The sequence below is a fragment of the Leuresthes tenuis genome, unplaced genomic scaffold (genome assembly GCF_036924035.1).
Source record: "Leuresthes tenuis unplaced genomic scaffold, fLeuTen1.0.hap1 SCAF_4, whole genome shotgun sequence".
Lineage (NCBI taxonomy): Eukaryota > Metazoa > Chordata > Actinopteri > Atheriniformes > Atherinopsidae > Leuresthes > Leuresthes tenuis.
In genome coordinates, this window is record NW_027325358.1 from 23,299,567 (window position 1) to 23,324,416 (window position 24,850).

The 24,850-nt window shown below is 39.1% G+C and overlaps 3 protein-coding genes across 15 annotated transcripts in view; 2 read left to right on the top strand and 1 right to left on the bottom strand.

Annotated features, from left to right (window-relative positions):
- Positions 1 to 2,664: 2,664 nt before the first annotated feature.
- On the bottom strand, positions 2,665 to 4,396 carry LOC140304607 (interleukin-8-like). Its single transcript, XM_072383296.1, has 4 exons — positions 4,192 to 4,396; positions 3,895 to 4,027; positions 3,654 to 3,740; positions 2,665 to 3,194 (listed from the first exon to the last, which is right to left on the bottom strand). Exons 1-4 carry the CDS (start codon positions 4,241 to 4,243, stop codon positions 3,182 to 3,184), a joined length of 285 nt encoding a protein of 94 aa, XP_072239397.1. The 5' UTR covers positions 4,244 to 4,396; the 3' UTR covers positions 2,665 to 3,181.
- Positions 4,397 to 8,958: 4,562 nt separating this feature from the next.
- On the top strand, positions 8,959 to 10,143 carry LOC140304606 (interleukin-8-like). Its single transcript, XM_072383295.1, has 4 exons — positions 8,959 to 9,195; positions 9,325 to 9,457; positions 9,581 to 9,667; positions 9,788 to 10,143. Exons 1-4 carry the CDS (start codon positions 9,129 to 9,131, stop codon positions 9,798 to 9,800), a joined length of 300 nt encoding a protein of 99 aa, XP_072239396.1. The 5' UTR covers positions 8,959 to 9,128; the 3' UTR covers positions 9,801 to 10,143.
- Positions 10,144 to 15,515: 5,372 nt separating this feature from the next.
- camk2d2 (calcium/calmodulin-dependent protein kinase (CaM kinase) II delta 2) overlaps positions 15,516 to 24,850 on the top strand; it is a 47,827-nt gene continuing 38,492 nt past the window's right edge. For all 13 annotated transcript variants that reach the window (XM_072383297.1, XM_072383300.1, XM_072383299.1 and 10 more), the window contains exons 1-2: positions 15,516 to 15,968; positions 20,038 to 20,132. In XM_072383297.1, coding sequence (XP_072239398.1) covers positions 15,907 to 15,968; positions 20,038 to 20,132 — 157 coding nt within the window. In that variant the 5' untranslated portion in view covers positions 15,516 to 15,906. The remainder of the gene's footprint in view (positions 15,969 to 20,037; positions 20,133 to 24,850) is intronic.

Sequence of the window (24,850 nt, forward strand, 5' to 3'; positions counted from 1 at the left end):
TTTAGTGATTTAGAATCAGAGTTTTTTTTAGATGTTGAACATGAGTCTGTGTGCAGCTGTTGTCCAAACGTTCAGTGTGAGCCAGGAATGATGGAATAGTTTACAGTAAAACTTTGCGGCTGTTTAAAATAAGCAAATGCATGCTTTTTTTCTTTTTTCATTAGACACGTTCTTTCCTTCTTTTTGACCAGTCGGTGCATATCTTAAGGCTAAGAACAACCAATTAGCCTTTTAGATCGACTCACTTTCACTGAAGTGTGAAGAGGGGAAAAGAATTCAATTTTTTAAAACAGCTGCAAAGTTTTGTTTTGTTTGAGGTTGTGCACACACACAGTTTTACAAATGCACGCACAGAACTCTGTCATCCGATAAACGACTAAACATATGAAATCATAATGGAATGTTTTGGGTAATTTCATTAATTGGCCTATTAAGATAAAATAGAGGGCATTAACTGTTGAAAATGAGTTGGGTTTTTTTAAAATGCTGCTAGTGTTCCATGCTCTGCAGTTTAGAGTGTCCTGACTTCTGTCCACTGCAGCTGGGACACTGACAATTCATAACTACATCACATGACCCCATTTTAAAAGAAAAAAAAGTATAGTATTTGAAGTATGTGGCCCCAAAGATTTGATTTACATTGTGAAACTGCAGCAGAGGGCACATAGCTGCTCCAGCTCGCTGCATCTCATTTCAGGGGTTAAAAAGTTGAATCGAAACATAAAAGTTACTTCTCTCTTGTAGCTCTGTCCTGAGTCTGTCCCATAAAGTGGTCAGTTTGCAGCACATGTGGGTTCTGCACATCTCACTGGCCAATAGTACCGTTTTTCTCTGACTGTGGTGTGGTATGAAAGGAAGAGCTTAAATGTGTTTTTATGTAAATACATAGAGAATTTACTCTTGGTGGTTTACATAAATAAGTGAACCTATTGCATCATGCAACAGTTATCTAATTATTGTGGATAAAAAGTACTCTAAATCTGCTGATCGGAGACTACACAGACAGACCAGAGAATGATAAAAATGAGTGAGCTGAACTTATATTCAGGCTATTTAGACACAAAAGGAGAGAAAATGACCAATTAGGCAATCAATCCTATTCAAACAGATCTAAGAGAGCTGGGACTCCTTTCATTAACAATCCAAGCAACCCGAGCAGCAACATTCCAGGAAACTGGTCACTCAAAGAAAAATGTACTGACTTGATACGAATAGGTTAACTGTGGCAAAAGTGACAAAGAAAGCCGACTCAGTGTGTGCACTTCAAAGAGTCAACCATAATGTCAAAATTTGCTGATAAAAATCTGAAAATGGGATGAAGGAAATCCGAGTGACCGGTTGTTCTAACTGTTTGTGCTTGTGCATTTTAAAACTCAAGTGTATTAAACCAAATGCATGACCCAGCATGACCGCGGTTCAGTGTGTGGCTGCTGCCATCACAAGCCAAGTCTCTCAAAACTGAACCAGAGAGCATTCACTTGTTGATTTGACTTCACAGCTGTAATGGCTCACTATTTGGATCTCAAGGCAGAGCGGTAAGATCGGCTCATCCAAAGAGATGAAAAGAAAGGGGAGGGAAAAAGAGGATAAAAAAACGGGGGTGTTCAGAAAAGGCCAATCTGGCCAGCAAAAAACAGGACTCAAACACAGGAAATACTAAACTCTTTCGCAGACATTTCAGGGAGTTCCATTTAAAAGTGAGTTTAAAAGTGCAATAAATCATTTCCACATTTCCAGAGAAGCCCTTGCAAAATCACTGACAGAAAGCAACACGTTTTAAGTCAATAACAGCTTGCACTCCCTAATCATTTGGGTGGAAGGGTGGAAGGCAGCCATCGTTTTGCTTGTGTGGAAAAACTTTCATTTTGGGATGATGTTACACTGATAGCTTCAGCTGTGACTGAAGTGGTGCTTCAGATTGTGTGCATCGATGCCCAGAAGATGGCGATGTTCTTCTGTAGAAAATTTGACTCTGTCTGTAAAACATCCTCCATGGTGCAACTCAAGAAATGTGTATTTCCCTATTTCAGCTCAATGGAAAGGATTTCTGTGCCTCTGTGATGAGGGCTATGCAGAATATGAGGAGGCAGTGTAGTGTTCTGTGGGACACACCACTTTTCAAGACTGACCTGTTTTATTAAATGTCTTCTTGAAAGCAGTATTGGTGAAATGTTCTTTATGTCCTTCCTGGGGAGAAATAATGAAGAGAATCCATCCATCTATCTGTTCTAAACACCTGCTTTGAACTGTTTAGGGTCAGAGGGGGTTGGAGCCTATTGATTTTATATCAGGCAAGAAGTGGGATGCACCCACTGCAGGTCTCCAGTCCAACACAGGGTTAACACAGAGACAAATAGCCATGCGCACCCATATGCTTCACATGCATTGTGGGCGAGAAAGCCCGTTGAGATCTGTGAGGTGACAGATCTAACCGCTGCACCAACATCCTACCGCAACCCCAAAGAGTCAGCTTTATTCAAAAGCAATATCAAATCAAACAAGGTTTAATGATTGATTCCAAGATTGTCATTTAAATCCCAAATGTCAACAACCCCCTTTTATTTTTTCTCATGGTAAAAGGTTTGAACTTTGTATTAAGTTTTCCAAAACCACAATAAATGACAAGGCGCTTGATGAAATCACGCCAAAATGAGCAATCATCGCTGGTATTAGAAAGGATTGCGTTTCATTCACAATTGTTTTTTTAATGCAAAGAGCACAAATGAATATGTGTGTTTACATTATGCATACATAGGCATGGATATGTTTAACTGTTTGAATAATGTCAGATTTCTGTTGTTAAAGAAACAAAGACACAAAGCTGATAAGTAAAACAACAGCAAAACCTGAAACATGCCTTGTTTTTTTCACAGACACTACCGCAAAAATTTTTTACTCCTGCTTCGTGTGAAAAATAAACAAGCAAGCAAGCATTTCATTACTTACAAAAACCGCTCTTTTAAATTGAGCAGGCATGTGTTTTTTTTTAAGATGTTGAGCACAAAATCATTTCCTGTCACTCTGTCCCTCTTTGTATTGGCACTTGGGTCTGGGCAGTCTTCACGCAGTCTCTTCAATGCTCCAGCTGCTGCACAAATCTTTCCTATGAAAAAAAACTTTGTGCTCCAAAGTTACAATCAGTGGTCCCATGCTGAAAGCCCTGATAGCGAAGGTATGTTCTTCAAGGTGTTTGCCTGCAGAGTAGAAAAAAACCCCCAACATGTTTTAAACAGCCAGGCCAGATCACTTTAGTGTCACAAACTTTCTGGGAAATTTGTACTAATGGCCACTGAATGGGAATTGAGATCAAAATGTGTCAATTTAAAAATATGAGTTAATTTGAAATGAAATGTTATGTGAATTCCCCTTTAGCGTTTTGACTATGATTTAGATGATCAGAAATGTTACAGTATTTCAAATTTTCTCTGCAGTCATTGTCATCTTTCTCTAAACTCTGACTAAGGGTGAATAACCACTGAATAGCACATGGGGCATTCAGCTGAAACCAATGTAACAAAATACCCCTGTGTTGCAAGATGCTTCTCAGATTTCCCGGTTTCTTTCAGCTGGATAACCAAAACAAGTACTAATCCATATTTCTTTGCTCTCGTGCTAACCTATTCACTCAAACACAAAAGTAAAGGTAGACTCACCCAGGAAGTTTGTGCTTCAGCACTTTTTTGACCCATGGAGCATTAGGATCCAGACAAATCTTTTTCTCATCCTTTTTAAGAGTTGCACTGCAGGATCAGAAACACATCCCAGACGTCAGAAACAGTTTAAGACCTTGCAACCTAATTATCCCAAACCCATCAAGACATAAGAATTCGGTTCAAGAATGCTTAAAGTATTTTGAGTGCATATAATCATTGCAACTTTGCCCAGAGGACATACATTATCTCAGTGTCTTTGCAGTGAGAGCTTGGAAGGTTCACCTCCACCATTCCTATGAGGCGCCCAATAGGCCTTTTCTCCTTGGTGATGCATCGGCATCGAATAATTACACCTTGATCCCCCATGGTGCTACCTGAGATTTTTAAGATGTCAGAGAAAAGTAATAATCAATCAACCAAACAATCAATGTCTGTACTTTAACAAATACTAAATATATGTCTGTTTGCACATGACTGTAATGCTAAGAAAGGATGTTACATTTCCATCCCCATTTGCATATTTAGTAGCTACACTCACCTTCAGGTATGGTCAGGAGGAGCAGGAGTGCCACAGTAATGATGTGAGACATACCTGCCCGGAGAAGGAATCCAGATCTCAGAGCTATAATCTAAATCAAAAGACTACTGTTAGTCACTAGACTGCAAACATTTGTTTAAAGCTCAGCTGTCTCCTCTGCAGCTGTAAGCTGTGTTGCAAGTGTGCTCTGCAAACACTTCTGCTCTGTTTATATGTCCCTCCTCCAATCATTCGAAGGAAGAGTTTTTTTTCTTTTCTTTTTTTTTCTAATAAAACTGATGAGGATAAGCACATCAACATTTAGGGAAAAAAAGGAAGTGCAAGATTCTAAGGAAACTGCTTTATTTGTCTTCTACTCCATTCATGATTCAATTTGGCATTCATTATCTAGTTTTTAGGTCTTGACTTTCTTTTTGAAGTTCTGCATTTGCTGTGACTCTCAGCAGGAGTACTAAAGAAAATAACTAACTCATTGAAACACTGCTGCGTATGTGACCACTTAGCAGATGGTTATCTGTAACTTGAAATTCAGCACAAAACCAAATGCAAATATTTTTCTTCCCTATTCTCCTCAAAACTTTCATATGTGAGATCAGTTATGCAGTTATTTGACAGTGGTAAGCTATGGCAAGCCAGCAAGCTTGTCCTGACATGACATTTAACGTCAGAGGAACATAATCACACAGATGGGGAATGTAAGCTGCGGGCTACCCACCAGCAGACAGATACCCCAATTTTATGTTTTATATGATTTAGGGATGACAACAATCAATTCTTAGTCACAACCCTACTATTCTCCTGGCATTTGTTGTCTTAAACCCCCCCTATCATTTCCTGGAATTCCCTGGAAATACTAATTTCCTCCAGCTCTCACTTCCCTGTGTTGTAAATCCCTGATAACAACAGTTCAGCCCATACTCACACTAGCTGTATACTTCTGTAGACGCCGTAGAACAGAGCCAACTTGGAAACAAAAACCGGTGTGACAAGTTCATGATTCAGTCTTGGCTTTTCCCAGCATTTGTTTTAATTGTTATCATCCTTTGCTTTTGTGCTTAGTATCAGCATGCAGAGTTTTGTGTACTCAAGGATTCTTTAAATCACACATGACAAAACAGTGAAGATAGAGGTCAACTGGCAAATTTGCCATTCAAGATTAAGCAACCTCTGTGTATAGCAGTGAAGTCTAGCATGCCATACTAATGTTTACTGTAAGCTTTGTAATGGAATGCTATGCAGTCTTCCTTCACTGTGCAATCTGCAAGTTAATCACAGTGTGGAAGACAGGATATGTTGCAAAATAATTGTCTGGTGACAGTTAGATTTAGTTTGTATTTGGGGTTTACTTTACCTGCATAATTTGTACACATTTATCTGTGAACTTTTAATCTCTCCACAAAATCATGTATCACACATTTAGTAAATAGCGAGAAACATATTTCAAATTATACTTCTGTAAAAGCTTTACATGTTGCTGTTAATAGTTTAAAAGTAATCAGAAGAAATTCTCTTGAAACTTTGTAGGGGACACACGATGAAAAAAGTCACTTTTTTGCACTTGAGAGCACATAGTTTGATGTCTGACGTGACATATCAACTCAAAAACAAAACCTTTTATTTTGTTTTGAGCCTATGCAGTCTAAAAAAACATGATTCACTGAGAGGCTCAAGTTTGAAGTCAACCGTTAAGTCCCAGTAGCACCTCAGTGTAGTAACCAGCCTCCCCATCTTTATGAAATAAAAATCATTGGCGGAGATAAAGATGTGTGCTGCATTCAGTGTACCTTGGAAGTGGGAAGTCGACACTCTTACTTTTGCTCTTTTGCTTTGTTATTAACAGCAAATCTCATCGGCAGTTCTACAGTTCACTTAACTTAAGAAAGAAATGAGCTTTAATACATTTAATGTTTTATATTCCAATGAGGAAAGCTGACAGCTTGTTGGCCTTTCTTTAATCTTTTTTTTTTTCATCGTCGGAAGTAGGAAATTCCAAGTTATATTTGTTACTGAACGCAGCATCAATTGCAGAACAGCAATAACCACAATTAACAAAATTAAATATTTAAACACTGGTAAAAATGTTGCTATTGCCAACTGAGAAACTAATATTTCTTAATGTTAGCCTCTAAAAATCTAAAACGATGTCGATTGACAGCGAAGCCCGGAGTTTATCGAGCCTGTATGTGACAGATGGGCTGCAGTGTAATTATTGACATGTCTGTTACCTACTGACAGGCCATAAATGACTTGTTTCTATCTGTGATGCAATGACTTCCCAACCTGGGCCATTTTAACACCTGACTTGCGACACAATTGTGCCAAATAGAGGGATTAGCGTCAACTGTCAGTAACTGAACTGCAGATGAAGAAGAAGCTATTGAGAATAAGATCGGTGTGAGTAAGTTTTGGAACTACATCATCTTTCATTTGATAATAACATGCAGAATGTTACTTAGTGGGAATCTACTTTTGCATGGGAGTTGAACGATTTCAGAAAAGAGACACACCTCGCCTGAGAGAAGGGTGGAGTGGAGTCAAATGGCTCATTCCACTCCCATGCACGTGTAAACTGTCCCCTTTATATATTTGTGTCAGTTTCACATTTTCATCTCTTTACTGTTATTTCTTAGATATATCCTACAATATTGTTGAATAATAAGTTAAGACAGTTATCATTACACAAAGCCAACTTCCACAACTAAGGAAAGAGCTGAGGCTGTCACAATCTATGTATTTTTGTGTTTTTCTGTCTGGTTTCAGTTTTTTGCCATTTCCCTGACCTTTTTCCTCAGTTCCCTCCTTCTCATCAGCTCCACTCCCTTCACCTGTGTTCAGTTTTCCTCAGCTGCTGTCATTCACTAATCACTCTCCCCACAGTATTTAAACTCCCGGCTGTCTTCACTCTTTGTCAGATCCTCGTCGTTGTTCATCCGTGGTTTTCCGGTGGTCCAGTTCCTGCGTATTGTTACATTCTGGTTGTTGTTTCTTTGATGTTTTTTGTCTTGACAAGTTTAGTTTATAGTGTTCCGGCTTTGCTGCGATTTTTGTTACTCTCCAAATAAACTGAGTTTAGTTTTCCTGGCTATCTTCCACACCTCCACTGCCGAACCGTGACAGAGGCAGAAGTATTGTTGTCTGTCTGTCTGCCAAATTTCATGCTACTTGAATTTAGATAGGAAGAAACAATTTTGTAGCACATTCAGGTCTGTCATAAAGATTACAAATGTGCACCTTTCTAATTTGATACATGTATTCATCATATTTGGGGGATTTTTTTTTTCTCTTCACAACAATGACTGACGGTTCCATCTGGGGTCACAGAGTTTGGAAATATCCAAAAATCTTTTAAAGAAAAGTTTTCTTTAACTTCCTCTGTGGTTGTCAGAGCCTGTTCCCTCTATTTGTTGTGTGCCTGTGTGTGGGTGTTTGTAACACAATTCTGCTATATACAATTTAATCTTCAATTTGGTTACTGTAATTTAAGGTTTAACAGTTTGCTGTTACTACTGTTATGTATTTAAGGACAAAAAAGATGCCATAAACAGAACCTGAACACCTCATAGTTTAAAAAATGTATGAATGTAGAATCTGCAGAATTCTCAGTTCTCTCTGCTCCCAGAATAGGAGCAATTATTTTGAGGAAGAACGTGGTCTTTTTAGGACCTACCTTATGCTGGTCACATGCCTTTTCTCTGCAGCAGAGAAAATTTTAAACCAGGAGATTTCCAGTAAAATTTATCACATGTTTTGTATGTAACCATATTATTTTTTTTTCTTGTTTCACTTTCCATGCAATAAAAGCAGAATTGACCAAAAAAGGGCATGTATGACCAATCAAAGGTGGCCTCGATTCTGTATCAGCTTTAATGTTTTATTCAATAAGAAAAGAACAGATAAATACAACTGAAACAACTTCACACTTTTAACTGCTGGACCTTGTCCTCTGTCCAAAAACCTTGAATCCTTGCATGTGGTTTAAGTAAGGCAACATCTGATGTATTAATGTGACAAAACTGTAAAATTTGCCCCATTGTTACTCAATACATCCCTCTGCTCTTCTGTGACGTGATAACGGATGTGTTTGAGCCTATTGAGGTTGCATCAGGCTTAAGTCCCATGAAAGTTTCTGGCACTCTGCCTGCTTTAGGAATGTCTAATCATGAAGTGGCAGTTCAAAACTTTTGATGGGTCCATTAGTAACACGTTTGTCAGGTTGTTTAAAGGTCAGTGGTTAGAACATTGAAAAAATAAAGACTGTATATTTACATTACATGGTGTGTCTGATATATATGTACATGTTATAGAGCAACTCACAAGAGCCCCTTTCGTGAGCTTAAGTGCTGTGACAAAACTTTGAGGTAACATTGATTGGCCACTCATTCACAGATTGCATCTAATTGTTCTTTTCATTACACACCAGCCGTGAATCAGCTGTCCGTTGATCAATCTCAAATGTGTGAGCACTCATGGAATGCAAATGTTGACAGAACATGAATCAACAGTTTGAAAAGATTTTCTTTCAAGCATTCTTGTTACAATAATCAGTATATTACAGATGTTTTAGTCACTGTGATTTTCCTCGTGTCACCTGGATCTTTCATGATAAATCAGCGACAGTTAGAATAGGTTAGCAGAGGAACTCGTGCATGGTAAATTCCCACTCAGCAGGAAACACTCCAGTGTTGTGCAACCTGCTTGAACTAACAAAATGAATCATTTCCAGAAGTTGGCTATAAAAGGAGAAGCCTCTCAGCGCTAGATTCAAACAGCACAAGGAGAAAGCAGCTGAACCTGGAAGGGCAGAAAAGAAACAGAGCTGAGAAAAAGAAGAATAGAGCAGAATAAAGCACACCCTCTCACTCTTCCTTGGCTTTCTGAAAGGAATAATATCCTTCATTGTTAATTACTGCGTTTCAGAATTTGAAAAAAAAGGAAAAATGACAAGCAGCAGAGTTATTGTCACCTCCATTGTGGTGTTCTTGGCCTTCCTTGCCATCAGTGAAGGTAAGTCTCATTTATCAGAAACAGTAATGAGCTAATTATTTTATCGCATTGTTCTTTTCTTCAATGCACAGAGAGATATTGGCATACACTCTTGCACTTTGTGACCATGCAACTCCTGTGTCTGTATAGGGATGAGTCTGAGAAGCTTGGGAGTGGAGCTGCACTGCCGCTGCATCCAGACGGAGAGCAGACCCATCGGCCGCCACATTGAGAAAGTGGAGCTGATTCCTGCCAACTCCCACTGCGAGGAGACTGAGCTCATGTAAGAATCAAAGTGTTCATCATCTATGGATTGTGGTGATGATTGTACTTGACCGATTTTGTCGTGGTCACTTGTTGGCTCTTAATCAAAACTTACATCTCTGCCTTTTGCTTTGTTTTGCAGTGCCACCCTGAAAAAGTCCCGCCAACAGGTTTGCCTGGACCCTGAGGCTCCCTGGGTCAAAAAAGTGATTCAGAGGATTTTGTCTAAGTAAGTTGCACCTTATTAACATGTCTGCTAAATAAGGAACAAACATACCATGTTTGACTCCACTCTTGTCTGGATACAAAAAAATAATAACCATTCTTTTCTCTTTCCCTTTTTCTGCAGTAAAAGGCGCTAAAGAGAAGCAAGAGACGCTTTTTCACGAGTTAACAAATTCAAAGTACCACAAAGTATTTATTGATCCAATGAAAAGTGCCATTATACTTTCATTTTAATACCACATAGTTAATGTCCTGTTGAAATTGACAACAGAATCTATGTCCTCAAGTTGTTTGTATCAAACATGCAGTTTATGTCCATGTCTCCTCTTGTTTGAATGTCACCTACATTTGGTGTTGCCAGTATCTTATTTAGGCTGTTCTTGCAGTTTATAAACCTGCACTACTGTTTTCTTCTATTGTGATTGAACATATTTATTCATGTATCTATTTATGATGTCTATTCTATTCAAATAAAAATATTCACCTCAAATCCTGAATAGAAATGCTTTTTTTTTAAACAGTTGTTATAGACTGATTTATTGTGCTGCATGTCCTTTGCAAGGGAGGAATTTGGGATGTATACTACTCGTTAAGAATTTAAACCTTTTATATAGAATATATCTATTATATAGACATAATACTTAGCAGTCAGACCCTCACCTTGACCAGAACATTTGACAGTAAAAATACTTAAATCTAAGACATTTATTCTGTTTAACAATGTCCCCGCTTTAGACAGTCATTGCTGATGCCTCACTGTAAAAGTGACCTCTTTAAGTTTTCTTTTATTACTTTGTAAAGGCATCTGCAGTCCTCTAGTTCAGTCCAGAGCTTCCATACATCAGGGACATCTCCAAAGCATTCCGATATAATGCGAAGAGATTCCAGATGATAGCTCAGATAGGAGAGAACAGAACACTGCAAGACAGATTTATATCACTTTTGGCCTTTTATATTCACGTTTTCTTTTTTTGCACAAGTCGAGTTTATTTGTATAGCACATTTCATGTGCAAAACAATTCAAAGTGCTTTTCATAACATAAAGGCTTTGCAGCGGGGAGTGGAAGAAGCATTAAAAATACATAAAAAATATAAAGAGAAGGAAGTAAAATAATCGAAATTATTAAAAACAAGTAACAGATACCATGCAAATTTCATGCATAGACACATGAGAAAAGAAATGTTTTTAACCTGGATTTAAAAATGTCTGACCAGCTGACCTGAGTCCTTGGATCTAAGAGCTCTGCTGGGTTTATATTCTCTGAACACATCACAGCTATACATTGGGCCTAAACCATTCTGGGATTTGTAAACCATCAGTAGGCTTTTAAAATCTATTCTGTGACTGACTGGAAGCCAGTGTAAAGGTTTTAAAACTGGTGTGATGTGTTCAGATCTCTTAGTTCTGGTTAAAACTCTGGCAGCAGCGTTCTGGATGAGCTGCAGATGCTTAATGCTCTTTTTGGGAAGTCCAGTTAAAAGACCATTACAGTAATTGAGTCTACTGGAGATGAATGCATGGATGAGTTTCTCTTGGTCTTTTCGGGAGAGAAAACCTTTAATTCTGTTGATGTTTCTGAGTTGGTAAAAAGCTGCCTTGGTGACAGCTTTGATGTGACTGCTAAAGGTCAGATCTGAGTCTATCAACACTCCAAAGTTACGAACTTGGTCAGTGATTGTAAGGGCCAGAGTCTCAAGATATTTACCAATGCTGACCCTCTTCTCTTTGCTACCAAACAGTATGATCTCAGTTTTGTCTTCATTTAATTGTAGAAAATTCTCTCTCATCCAGGTGTTTATTTCCTCCAGACACTGACACAGTACGTCTGCTGGGGTGCAGTCATCTGGTGACAGAGACACATTTGTGTATCGTGTATAACTGTGACAATTGATGTTAAAGTTCTGCAACATCTGACCCAAAGGGAGCATATACAAGTTAAACAGAAGAGGTCCAAGAACTGACCCCTGGGGGACCCCACAAGTCATGGCCACTCGCTCAGATTCATAGCTGCCAATTGTAACAAAATAACTCCGGCCTTCTAAAAAGGACCTCGAGAAAGTCCAACCCAGTTTTCCAGCCTATGCAACAGGATCCAACAGATCTCCAACAACACAATAGAAAGTTTAACTGCTTTGGGCCTCTAAAGTTTCCCTTAACCATCTTAGAGTTTTACTGGAAAATATATTTCGGCTATGGTTAAGAACTGTGAAATGTGTCAAGGAGTGCCAGTTTAGTATTTTTAAGATGTCACTTTGTTTTCAAGTATCAGCTGAATAAAGTTTTCTTTTTTCTTTTCTATTGCTGTTTAATTTAATGAAACTCCTACTTGAAGCTTTAATGATACATACATTTATTCATTTCATATTATTACTATTATTATTATTGTTTTTGTTCTAATATACAATCATTACAAATATTGTAATTGAGCTACATAACAATTTGATTTCCCCTCCAAGGGGGATGAATAAAGTATTTTCTATTCTATTCTAATACATATTTCACATTTTGGAGTTAAAAATTGAGTAACGAAGTAATTCAGAACTCTACCCGAGAGTAATGCTTCTTTTGGTACACCAGTGACTTTAGTTTACCCAAATCAGTATGTTGCTTTCTTCCAGAGAGGCTTAATTTCGTGGTAACCTGAGTTAATTAATATAAAGTGTACCATTCATACTGATTCAAATTAAAACTTTAGTTTATCTGCAGCAGTAACCGTATCAGTTAATTAAGCTTTGATAATTCCCTTCAAGTTGTCACATGAGTTTTGAAAATGTGAAACTTATTATGTCTAAATTTGCATTCTTTTGCCATTGAAGGCATTTCGTACCACAGTTAGAAAAACAACTCTGTGTGCAGTTACTACATCAAATCACAACAGTCCAGCAGTAGGACTTTAGTATTAACCTTCACCCTAGTTAAGGCTAATTTTTTATCATTATGTAAAGAAACTACCATCTTAACATGGCATGCGAAGGACCCTGCAAGTTTCCATCTGCTTATATGTTTTATTCAAACTGAGTCTCTGGAGAGTTTCAGCTCAATACATATTGCATGCAGGAAAGTCTGCTACTCTGCTGATGTTGCTTAAAAAACTTTAGTCAATGTTCAGCAGTTCATTCAACTCATACATATATTGTGCAGAAATCTTGAGCCACCACTTTTTTGTTGATATATCAACAGGATGATGGGGGCAGTGATTCACATAAACGGAAATCTAGTATAGCAGACAAAAACACACTTTGTACAATTCTAACGAGGTTGAACGTTAATACTGGTTATGGCCACCTTCTTTGAAACAGTCTGAACCCGCTAAGACAAGCTTTCTAATTTCTTCAAGCAGTCTCCAGGAATAGTTCTCCAGGCTTCTTGAAGGACATTCCAAAGCTCTTCCTTGGATGATGAGTGCCTTTTGTTTTGTTCTCTGTCACGATTATCCCACCCTGCCTCAATGATATTGAGGTCCAAGTTCTGAGGAGGATTCATTCATCCCTCCATAGGACCTGTTGCCACTGATTTTCAGTCCAGTTCTTGGATCATTTGGCATACCTCAGTTTCTCTTCCTTAAGAATGGCTTCTTGATAGCCACCCTTCCATGAACACCATTTCTGATGAGACTTTAGTGAACAGTAGATAGATCTCTATCTTTTAAGGACATCAGTTTCAGATACTGTTGCAGATACTGTTTTTCAGTCCTGTCACTTCTTCTTTTGTCGTCCTTGGTCCAGTTTCAGGACACACTGCACACCATGCTGAGATATGCTTCGCGTTTTAAACTGATTGGTGTTGAGAGACAACTTGTTGGTAAAAATATTACATATGATTTGATTTAAAAAAACTGCATGCTGTCAAACTGTGTTATCTCTGTATTTTACTTTAGATGCATCTCAAAAAGTGGGAGGAAATTATGTGTTTTTCAACAGCCTGCAAGTGCCAATAGATACCATTTAAAACAAGTTCTTTCCTAAGTTGTGTATTATGTGAAGGCACAACAGCGTCTCATCCTTGAGTTAGGGGCCTTTCTTATGCTTAAATGAATCAGAAAAGTGTTAAGTGGCTTAAGAATAAAGAAAAACTAATTTCTCTGCAAATGATCAAGTACAAGGACTGAGCTGAAAATGAGTGAAAAAGCAGCCAAAGTACTTCAAAAAGCCTGGAGAACTATCGGTCAAGACCACTTTAAATGATTACTGGCTCTTGAAAGTCTGGCTCCTTGGATGAGTGGAGACTCAGAGTTTAGTAAACAACTGCATGTTTGGAAGTGATTTGCAAAGAAAAACAAGAATTTTCCCATGACATCACTGATACTCTGACACTGGCTTCAAGTATTGTACAGTCACTGAAATCTGTTCCTTTTTATTTATTTACTTTGTTTGACTTTTTTGGAGTCTTTACTTTCATCCAACAAAAGAGCAAAGCATATCTCATCTCATCATTAATTTCTTTTTGTATCATATCAGCCAATACAGTAATACCTTTATATGTCACGGTGGATGTATTTGTCACTGTACATGATTGCCAGCTAACTTCTGCTTCTTCTGTACTGTTGCATCAAACATCCCAAACACTGCCCTTAATTGCCCCTGTTGGATGACTCCTCACGTCACACTGTGACTTGCAGTTTGATCCCCTGACAAGCTGTTGATCATAGACATTCTATTGCAGCCTTCATGTACTTTCTGTTCTCCATAACCCAAACTGACTGAGCCTTGACGATCATTTTTGTGATTTATGAGCCTCCCGTCTGTTATTTGTTTAAACTCATTTCACACCTCCATGGCAAATGTGTGTTCCCACCCTTGTGTGACAGATTCAGAAGTTTTTTGACAGTTGTTAATCCCCTCATTGGTAAATAGTGGCTTCAAACTAAATATGTGCCCATTTTTTAAAAGACTGCTGACAGGCGTAGCAAAATGCTGCATATTTAGACATGTTGTACTCCAGTCATGCATAGAGGTACAATCAGCTTTTGTTAAAAATATTCAAGAAATATATATTAAAATATTTGGCTCACAAATTGTGGAGGACATGGAGGCCGCCAGAGAGCCTACCTCATCAACATCCTCTGTCCTCTTTTGGCCGTGGGCAGCGACCGCTAGGATTGTATCTGTGTGTTCATGAGACCTGTCGACATCGCCTGTAGTGGTTCGGTCAGGCTCAAAATCGCTCTTCTTTTCTTGTTTTGACTGAATCTCCAAATGAGGATGTTTTTGTTGTAAGACACGATCCATTATGATGCTAAAGCTATAGCTCCTAGAAAGCTCAAGTAAGGTCAAAAGTTCAATGCTTTCTGCACCCATTGGTTGAATGTTATCCCGCATTTACCATTTTTTTATTTTTCTTGGTCTTGAAATTATATATTTTTTTGAATGAAAGTTATAGTTATATTTCAAATCAGGGAATAGCCATGGCACAACCCAGCTCCTCTCTGGTGCTGCCTGTTGAGGCCCTGAAACCTTACTGGTAGGGTACATATTGTTTATCCACTATTCTTTCAAGTATTTTACGGAGAAAAAGATGATTTGCTAATGAAACAAAATCAAAGCATGAAAAGATTTGATTTAAGACAAATTAGAGTTTTGATTGTAAAGAACTTGTTTATACATTTCCCCCCTCTGCTTCAGCTGTTGAATACTTTCTAGTCCTCACAGATGCCATTGTGATACATGTATGTTTTAGCCAAATGCAGTATGGTTACTCGGCTTTATGGCATCTGCACTGAAAATGGTCACGTATGGTTAGCCTAGTGCTGTTAATATTATCTTTACACAAACATGTACTGTTTTTGCCATGTTGTTCATTGTTACTGTCCTGTGAGAGGATGCAGGGAAAGGGGCGGAGCAGAGCGCACAGTTGGGGGTAGGTGCGGTAGTGCGGCGTCTGATGCGTGCAGAAAGACAACACATCGTTGGACGGAAACGCTCCGGAGACACCGAAATGCACACAAAATGCTGCGTCCACGAGCTGTGACAAGCCACTGCATGTGAAAAGTAGGAAGAAAGCGCGACCAATAACGCCGGAAGCTCTCGCGTCCTGACCGAAGCAGCTCGCGCAGGCAGTGCTCTTGCCGCAGAAATCATTCCAACAGAGCTCTTTGCTGATGCGACTGAGCCGTGCATGAGTCCCTCCGTTTGGTTTGCAGGTTCAGGACAAAATCGGGCGGTGTTGACGACCGAGTGAGGGTGATAGAGCTTGTGAGTGCACCTTATCCGCTTCTCCATACAGCCTTTGGCACCTGCTTGAGGATGGCGTTAACGATCTGCACTCGATTTACCGACGAATATCAGCTGTTCGAGGAGCTGGGGAAGTAAGGAAGCATGTGTTTTTTTTTCTCTTTATCATATGGCATCGTCCCTATGTGATTTGTCGGCTCGTTATGCAATGGGCCGAATGTCTGTGTGTGTGTTTTTTTTTGTGCGCGCCTCTGAGAGTTTAGTCACTAACCTATGATGCAGGGGGGTGAATAAGCTATCGAGTGAATCTTGTAGGCCTGTGCATTGGATTTTTGTTCGTTTTAATCCCTTAACCGAAGCATTGCTTTGTGCTTACGAAAGAAGATGTCGTCATTTTCCTCCATCCTATGCAGCCACTGATGCTGCATTTCGATATTTGCGGTGCCCCAGCAGGGCGAGGAGCACCTGCGTTAAAAAGCTCCACCAGGGTAAAAGGCATCGGTGTGTGTGTGTGTGTGTGTGTGTGAAAGGGGGGAATTTGCAAACCCACCCTCTTTATCTCTACCTCTATCACTCCCCTCCCCAAACCCTCCTCCCGCGTGACAGCAACGCACACACACACGCGATTGCATACCACGTAGCTGAAGAAGACACACTCCCCTGCCATGCAACGACCTGCGGTCAATTATTAGACCCCCGGCAGGGAATCCCTCACCCCTCAGCGAGAGTTGGAAAGAAAGATCTGCGTACCTACACGCGTGTGCATGTGTTACCTTGTTTTAAAAGTCAACGTCTTAAGTCGAGCTCATCTGGAGGCCTGCGCCTATGTGTATTTTTGTAGTCTGACCCGCAATCTGCCCAGCACCCTGCAGTCAGTGTACACAGTCCCAGATGTCTGCAGCTACAGTAGTGTTGACCTCCAGAAAGCAGAAAGCGTTAGCCTAGAATATTGTACTCTCCATCCGCCTGTCTCCTTCCTGAAGGTACTGATCTTCTGCAACCCACCTGATGGAAATCTCTTCTTCCCAGTCCTTTTCCATTATAATCATATGCAGCCTTCATCTTACACCATGCTGTAACACTCATTAATAATGCATTCATGTTGCTTTTATAGCACCTCTTAACTCACCTGATCCCTTAAATACTGCAGCACTATTTTCTTAGACAGATGTGAAATGGATACACCCCTATGTTTTGGCCAAAATGCATTTTTAGGTGATATGACAATACAATTATAAAAAAGATATGGCATTTAAATTCATACAGCATAATGAGCATAATTTTTACAAAGGTGATAAAATTCAGATCCAGCTGTGAAAGCATCACTTTGACTTTTTTTTATATATTTTTTTTTCCTAACTCCCCTAGCAACATGGCTGTAATGTTTCCAGATGTTCAAAAACAAGCCACACAACACAATTTATTTTTAGATTTAAATTCCCATCAGTCCAGACAATCTTTGGTTCCATACAAAAATCTGTTAACAGACTCTTAAATATTAGTTTAAGTTCAGATTGGTGTTACTCTGCTGCATCGGACGAAAGAAAAGGTATCACATTCTGCAGATTTGAGTGTTGAGTATAGAAATTAATTACAATTCCAGGGATTTTAGGGAGTGTATTTATTAATGTATTTGTGCATCTGTCTTCATTGAGGTATTATGTGAAATAACCTGGGGAAAAAGAGGAGCAAAAAAGGAAAAACAGAAACCCATAGCACAGATGGCTCATTTCTCGCAACAGTTTTTCGCCCTTTGCCCTTTATTTACTTCCAATTCAAGTGCAATTACACTTTATTCTGTCCTGTTGGACACCACAAACATATGCTCTTCACAGTGCCATGCTGGCCAACTACATTGGACTGTCAGCAAAAAATCTTATGTAACATGTTATGCTATGATTTTTTTTTCCTTTAACAAATCCTCTATAAATTAGAGGAAAGCTTTAGTGGCAAGCTGCTCACTCCAGAGGATGTTAGATAACACGCTCATAGTACTCATCGCTGTGTACTCAGAAGCTAACCATTACATTGACTCAAAGCATAATCTATTTCTGAGATGCCATGCTGATTAAATCAAATGATGTAAAGTACAGTAACCTCACCTCTCAGACATTAAAGGAAAAAAAGTTAAACATCAGGGTTGATTTGAGGGTGAGAATACACACTCATTTGATCTTTTCTTGAGTTGGTCAAAAGGTGTTGATTACTAAAGCTGCCTGCATGGCTGCAGAACCGAGCAGATTTGAAGCAGGTGGACCACTCCATGGCTGCATTTAGAGATGAGAGACGCAGCACTCGTTCCTCTCCTCCTTCAAATATAGCTGGCCTAGTTTTTTGATCTTCATACACGTCCCTGACACACCAGAGCAGCACATGGCTTAAACAATAGTAGGGCTGGTTGGCACGTTTGTAGGTGCTAATAGCCATTTGTAGAAATCTGGACAAAGTGTACTGCAGGCGTGGTTAGAGAGTGAGAGTCTTTGTGAGTAACCACCGAGCTACTGCATCTACACATTGGTCATATTTAAAAATGTAATTTCACTGCAAATAATAGAATGTATTTCATTAAAAAACAAAATCCCTTTTAATAAAATAAAGTTTACTATGGTTACAATGGAAACACCTCTACAGACTAAGTATGGGCTGATATTATTAGATCCTGATGGTATGTTTAACTTAAGCAAAGATATCACAGTTTCACAGTATTTTGGTAATGTGATTACAGAATAAAAGTGTAATTTTTAAATGTCTGATTGAAAAAAAACTACTTTTTTTTTTCAATTGAGCCCAATCTTGTTTTTAAACAACACATAGAATAATTTGGAACATCAGTAAACATGCATTAAACACTAAACACTACTGCATTAAACATAAATTGAAACAATTTAGCATTATTTTATCATTAATTTTATATAAAAACATGACTACTGTCCCCACTAAGAACAATAGAAAATGTGAAGGTCACGTCTTCTTTCTTTTTTTTTTGAATGCCATATTGTGTTTTTGCTTGTTATTAGGTTGTCTTTTGTATGGAAACACCCTGAATTCTAATTTCAGGATAGTGTTTCTATGCTCAAATTGTAGGACTTGTCTCTGAAATTACATCCAAGTCCATTACTAATCCTCATAACCAAATTATAAACATATTTGTCCACTGCGAGAGAATAAAAAAACAAAACAAAACACATTTTTATGACTCTATGACAATAATGACTCATAAGATTCTCTAAATGTAACAAATTAGCTAAAAACAAAAAGGGGTACGATTTTGCGAAGGACTGGATTTTCACTAGATTTCATAGTTTTTAGCCAAATAAAACCAAAACTAACCAGGTAACAATTGTCTTGAATGGAGGTAACGGGAGAGCATTCCTCACAAGATGATGTTCCCGTCCCAGCACACAACACTGCGTAACATATCATCACATTCTCTATAATCAAATAACGGACTGTATGCTACTGATTCAGTTATTTTAATGTTGGTACACATGAGAGTACTGTGTACAAACCAGATAACATGTCATTTTAAAAAAAGTCCCAATAACAGATGTTTAAGATGTAAATGCATACATAGAAGTGATACCATCTTAACTAAAATTACAATATTAAAGTAAATGCAACAACTTAGCAGGAGATTAGTTCTTCTTTGCTTATTTCTGGTTTGTGGAGTAATATTAAGAGGGTAGCTCGCTGATGTCAGCTGGTCAATTAGAAATGTTATCTGCCTCGGCAGCAAGCCAGTAGTAAATTATTTATTTCAGCTGTGCTATACATGCTAACTCTCAAAGCTGCTTGGAAACCATGATGGTTGATGCTCCAATAGATGGTAAAATGTATCATATACTTACCACAGGAATGGCGGGCCTATTCCACACAAGCCTAAGTTTGGAGGGCAAGTCTACCTCAGGTTTAACCATGTTTGCTGCTATCTTGCATTAATACTGAAATGCAGCATTACACTGCATTTCCTCCCCATCAGTAAAGTCACAATCAAATATTCTTAATGTCCAACACTATATGGCAGTTTGACAAATGCCGCTGATAAATGCTTATGGGAATAGAAGCTCAAACATTTTTTCAGTCTGAAGCACCTGGCTCACATTGAAAGGCTAATTTAAGTCAGGCTTTTCACATTAAGCCCAACTTTTCTTAGCCTGTTTTGAAACCCTTCTGAAGGTTTTGTGTGTGTATGTTCATTTTCAGGGGCGCGTTCTCTGTGGTCAGGAGGTGCGTGAAGATCTCCTCTGGACAGGAGTATGCCGCCAAAATCATTAACACCAAGAAGCTTTCTGCTAGAGGTAGGACACACAAACGCACATACAGAAACACAAACTGCGCATGACCAGAAAAACATTCCCTGAGTGTCACCGAGCTACATGCTGATGAGCTCTGAACATCGCTGCCCCTGAAACAGGCTTGAGGCACGGAGAGAGAGAGTGTGTGTGTGTTTGTGCACGTCTGTGTGGCAGGGAATAGGAAGACAGACAGACAGACAGAGGGAAAAAGACTCATCTGCATTTCGGATGATTAAGTTTTCTGTAACAGTGAATGTATCAAGCAATATGTCCTTTATTTCCTCACTTGCACTTTTGTGGTGTGGGGTTCTCACGTCATATATTTGTTCTTAGGTTTTAATGTAAATGTTTGCCACACACAACCATAAGTGTGTGCATGTGTTGCGTATTGATTCAGGGCTCTGGCTGGTCTTGTCGTCCCAGGGGCAGATCTCTTGCGAAGCCGACCCAGTTCTTTCACATCCGTCACTGTAATTGTAGCCGCTGGCCTGGTTGCCTCAGGCTTGGGACGCACACACATGCACACACACACATACACTAGCTCATAAATACACACTCACAAATGTGCACGCACGAGCACAGGCTTGACCCAACCTATTTGTGAATACTAACCAATGGTGTCGTGCCTCTAAGGTTTCTCCTTTTCTTTAGCCTATGTTGAGTTTTGTCACTAAGAGTTTGTTTGTAAAAACTGGCGACTGATATGAGAACACACAAGCAACTAAACCAGGGCATAAAAATGTATATGTCATAAAAATAAACTGTTAGACTACAAATGTCTCAGCAAGGTCTGCCAATAAAACCAGAGCAGCCACCTGTAAGCACGATTTCATATGAATGTATACACTATATCACTTCAATTTGAAAAAAAAAGAAAAGTGAAAAAAAAACCTTAGTTATCTACAAAGGAGTTTGTGAATATTAAATTATACCCAATAATATACGTGTTTCAGCCTCGTCGTTTTTGTTTATTTCAGCTTCAATACATCTCACTTAATTAGAGATCTCCATATTCTATGTTTTAGCTACTTAATATTAATGGGAAATTTTATGATATAATCATATTATTGTTTCAAAAGGTAAATTAAAACCTTAATAATAATAATGATAATAATAATAAAAAATTATGTTTACAGACTCTGGGGTTTGCCTGTTTTGAAGAAAACAGGTTTGGGGCTTGGAAACACTTTTTTGGGAATTGTGTCTCACCTGGCAAAGATTAAAATGAGGGCACATCATAAACTTATGTGACTGACCAGTTTCAGCCCAGAAATGATATAGTATCCCAGTTATTCCCAGAGTTGAAAGTAACTCCTGAAGAGGAGCTCTTTTTCACTTTGCTCTTGCAGATGTCCACCGCAGTTTTTGTTTTTTACTAGTTAGGACCACTATGTCCTTAATTGAAGTACAACCACAAAAGATGTTGCCTATATGATGGAAACGTGTCTTAATTCACATTTATTAGCTTTTCAAAAGTTTTACTTTCGATTTGCTTCCCAAGTGAACGCTGACCCAACTACTTTTTACCTGTATAATCTTTAGAAATGACAGCTTTTGCAAGATGAGCATGCTTTTCAACCAGGCATTCATGTCACATGGATGATCATTGTAAGGAAAAGCATTAAATGTACCTAATACCTTTTTCTCAACTTGATTCCTTAACCTATATTTACACACCGTTTACACAAACAGAGCGCTGTATAAAAATAGCTCAACAGATGGCCATTTAAACTATGCATTTATGCAAAAAGCGTGGCTAACATTCTTATGGGTATGAACAAAGTCCTGCTGTTTCTCGGCCGCAGCTCTGAGTAAAATGCTTATCTTTGTTTGTCTCTACATGTTTCCAAATTCTTAGCGACTTTAGTGCTCCTGACCACTGCCTCTGAACAACATTTTCATGGATTTCTTGCGTGCTGTAAATCTGCTTATGTAAACCTTCTCACTACCTCCTTCCCTCTTCTGTTGCATAGCAACCAGTGTTTCCTTGGCTATTAATGAAAAGGATATTCTTTTTGTAGGGTTGAGTTAAGTGCTTCTGAGTAGTTTGTCTCCTACCTTCAGTAGTCTGTCAGAGTGCTCTCAATTTGGAGAATCGAGGTGGAATTCTGATGGTGGAGCCAAGCTAACAGCTTATCAGAAGAGACACAGAAAAAGTTTAAGCGAACACTAAATTATGAACGTTATACTGAAAATAATTTACCTCCACTGCATGTTCCCAGCATCAGAACCTTCATGTTACAACACAGTCCGCTGTCTTGTCTTGTGGGGGCGAAGAAAGACTCTCTATGCTCCAATATACTTTAAAAAAAAGTTAATGCAACACAATGTTCTGTTCCACATTGGGCCGTCTAAAACTGAACCATCTGCATGTCACACGGGTAACATGACTGTGTTTCCTGTTGTTGTTTCAACATCTTCTGTGGCTTTGGCTGTCATAACTCAGACTTGCAGAGAAAATGCGCAGAAAGCAGCAACTTGCGATGTTTCCACAGCTTCAGAGAGGAGCTGGCTGGGGTGTTGTAGTGAGCTGATTCCTCTTGCATAGCCAGACTTATCACCTCTATGTTAGAGATGGATTAAGTGTGGCTGCATCGCCTTAACATTCTTGGATTGGGGAAAAAAATACATTGTTTATTTGTATTTCCAAACCACAGTTTACACTACCACACCACAATCGCCACAGTTGTCTTAGGCGGGTGTAAAAACAGGATGCAGTCAAGGTGCCCTAATCAGATCGCAACAAACTCTTTTCAGACCTTTACCGCCATATATCCAAATAACAATAGACTGTCTGCATTATCTCAAAGTACTCCACAGTTAGATAGGCAGTCTGAAGCATACATATCCTTTATATATCTGGTGCAAGTGGTCAAATCTTTGTAGATGTGATCTGAGCTTTTTAACCAAAATCTGTACTTTTCACTTAATTTTTTATTTGCTGTTGTGCACGCGTTTTGTCTTTACACATTTAATTTTGATGATGGAAATGCGTGTTCTGTCATGAGTACAGTGTATTAGATCTGTATTAAGAAACAACCACTTGCTGTCTTTGCAATATTTTTCAATTCATTTCACTCCAACAGCCCCCTGTCTCTCCCCAACTTGGCAAACTCCCTCTGCTTGTTTTCAGCTCTTTTGCATTTAATTTTTCTCCTCTTTTATATCTGCTCTCCTTTTTTGGTTATTTACAAGAACCGTCATATTCTTCACCAGGAGCCAGCACCCATCCCCTTCTTGCAAAATCTTCTCCACTAATACCATATATTCCTGCCTTCATCCCTGCATCCTCTGGCTTATCATTTTCTTTGCTCCCTTAATCTTTCTTCTCTTTCCTGCTTCCCTCTCTCTTGTCTCAACAGCCCTTTTGCACTTTCTCTCTTTCTGTCTCTCGTCTGCCCATGTTGACTCTCCCGCTTGCTGATTGCAGTGCTGGTAACAGACACGTCTGCAGATGGATCAGTGTCTCGCCATTTGCATGGCCAGATTTTCCAAAAATCCCTGCAAAGAATATTCTCACCTCTTAGCGTGTGGGTCAGTGTGTAAAAAAACACACTCACTTTATGTGTATGCATTTCAAGGTTTACATACCGGACATGCTGGTCTGTCAGATATGGTCTTAGCCTCTTTCTGCGATAAGCTTTAGAATTGCAACTCTGATTCCCTTCTCTCTGCCAGGATCATGACCTCCCCCACCCACCCTCTACCACTATGTGTTTGCGTATGCGTGTGCATGCGCGTGTGTGGGTATATATAATTGAAAGGGGTTTAGGATGGGATTGGTGGCTGAAATGCAGGCAGATCAAAGCGTTTGCGTTGGATGTTTTCTGGTTATGAAGGCACGCATGTGTGGTGGGCCTGAAGGACCCGTCACAGTCCTGCAATCTACAATCCTGATTATGCAGCATTTCATTAAGAGCAGCAGATGAGTCAGTGAATGAGAGGAGGCAGAGGGGATAGAAAGGGGAAGAAAAGGGTAGGAAGCAGACAGAAAGGAACAGATAATCAGAGAGAGGGAGGGATGATGATGGCACGTCAGTATTTAAGAGTTTTTGTTTGTGCGTTCAGAATATTCCTCACAGCAGTTGTCCTCTCCCTTCATGCATGTCAGTGTCCTGTCACCACTGCTCTGTCTCCTCTCTCTTGTCACTTTATATTTGCTTGTGTTGTGCTGTGTGTGCGGCTGTGCTGCTGCTTGTGTATATGCCTGAAATCCCTTATCTGTTCGAGTGTCGTCGCGTAGGTGTCTTGAATTTTTAAAATGAAATTTCCTGTCCATCTCACTCTGCAAGTATTGCATTTCACTGAGAGCAACAGGGTGGAGAGACAGGACTATATTTAATTCAGAAATATTTGTTTTGATGCACCAGTGGAGGATGTTTGTCATCATGTTTAATCTCTTCGAATTTTTATTTTTATTTATCTGAATTAATCAGAAGTGTATCATTTCGTTATATCCCTTTGAATCCATTTTGCATCGCTGATGAATCACTTTGTTACTGATCTTCCTTCAGGATGGTTTCATAATGTGGAGGCATAGTTCTTACAGTTATTTACTCTATTTCTATATGTTTTTTTTTTAATACGGTACACTTTCTGTGGTTTTCCTCTATTATACAAGATAAAGATTTATGTGCCCACCTGCTTTCCCCTCCATCTTTCTTATCGTTTCCAATCCTGTGTTCCTCAGGTATCACTGTTACTCTGCATCGCCACACTTT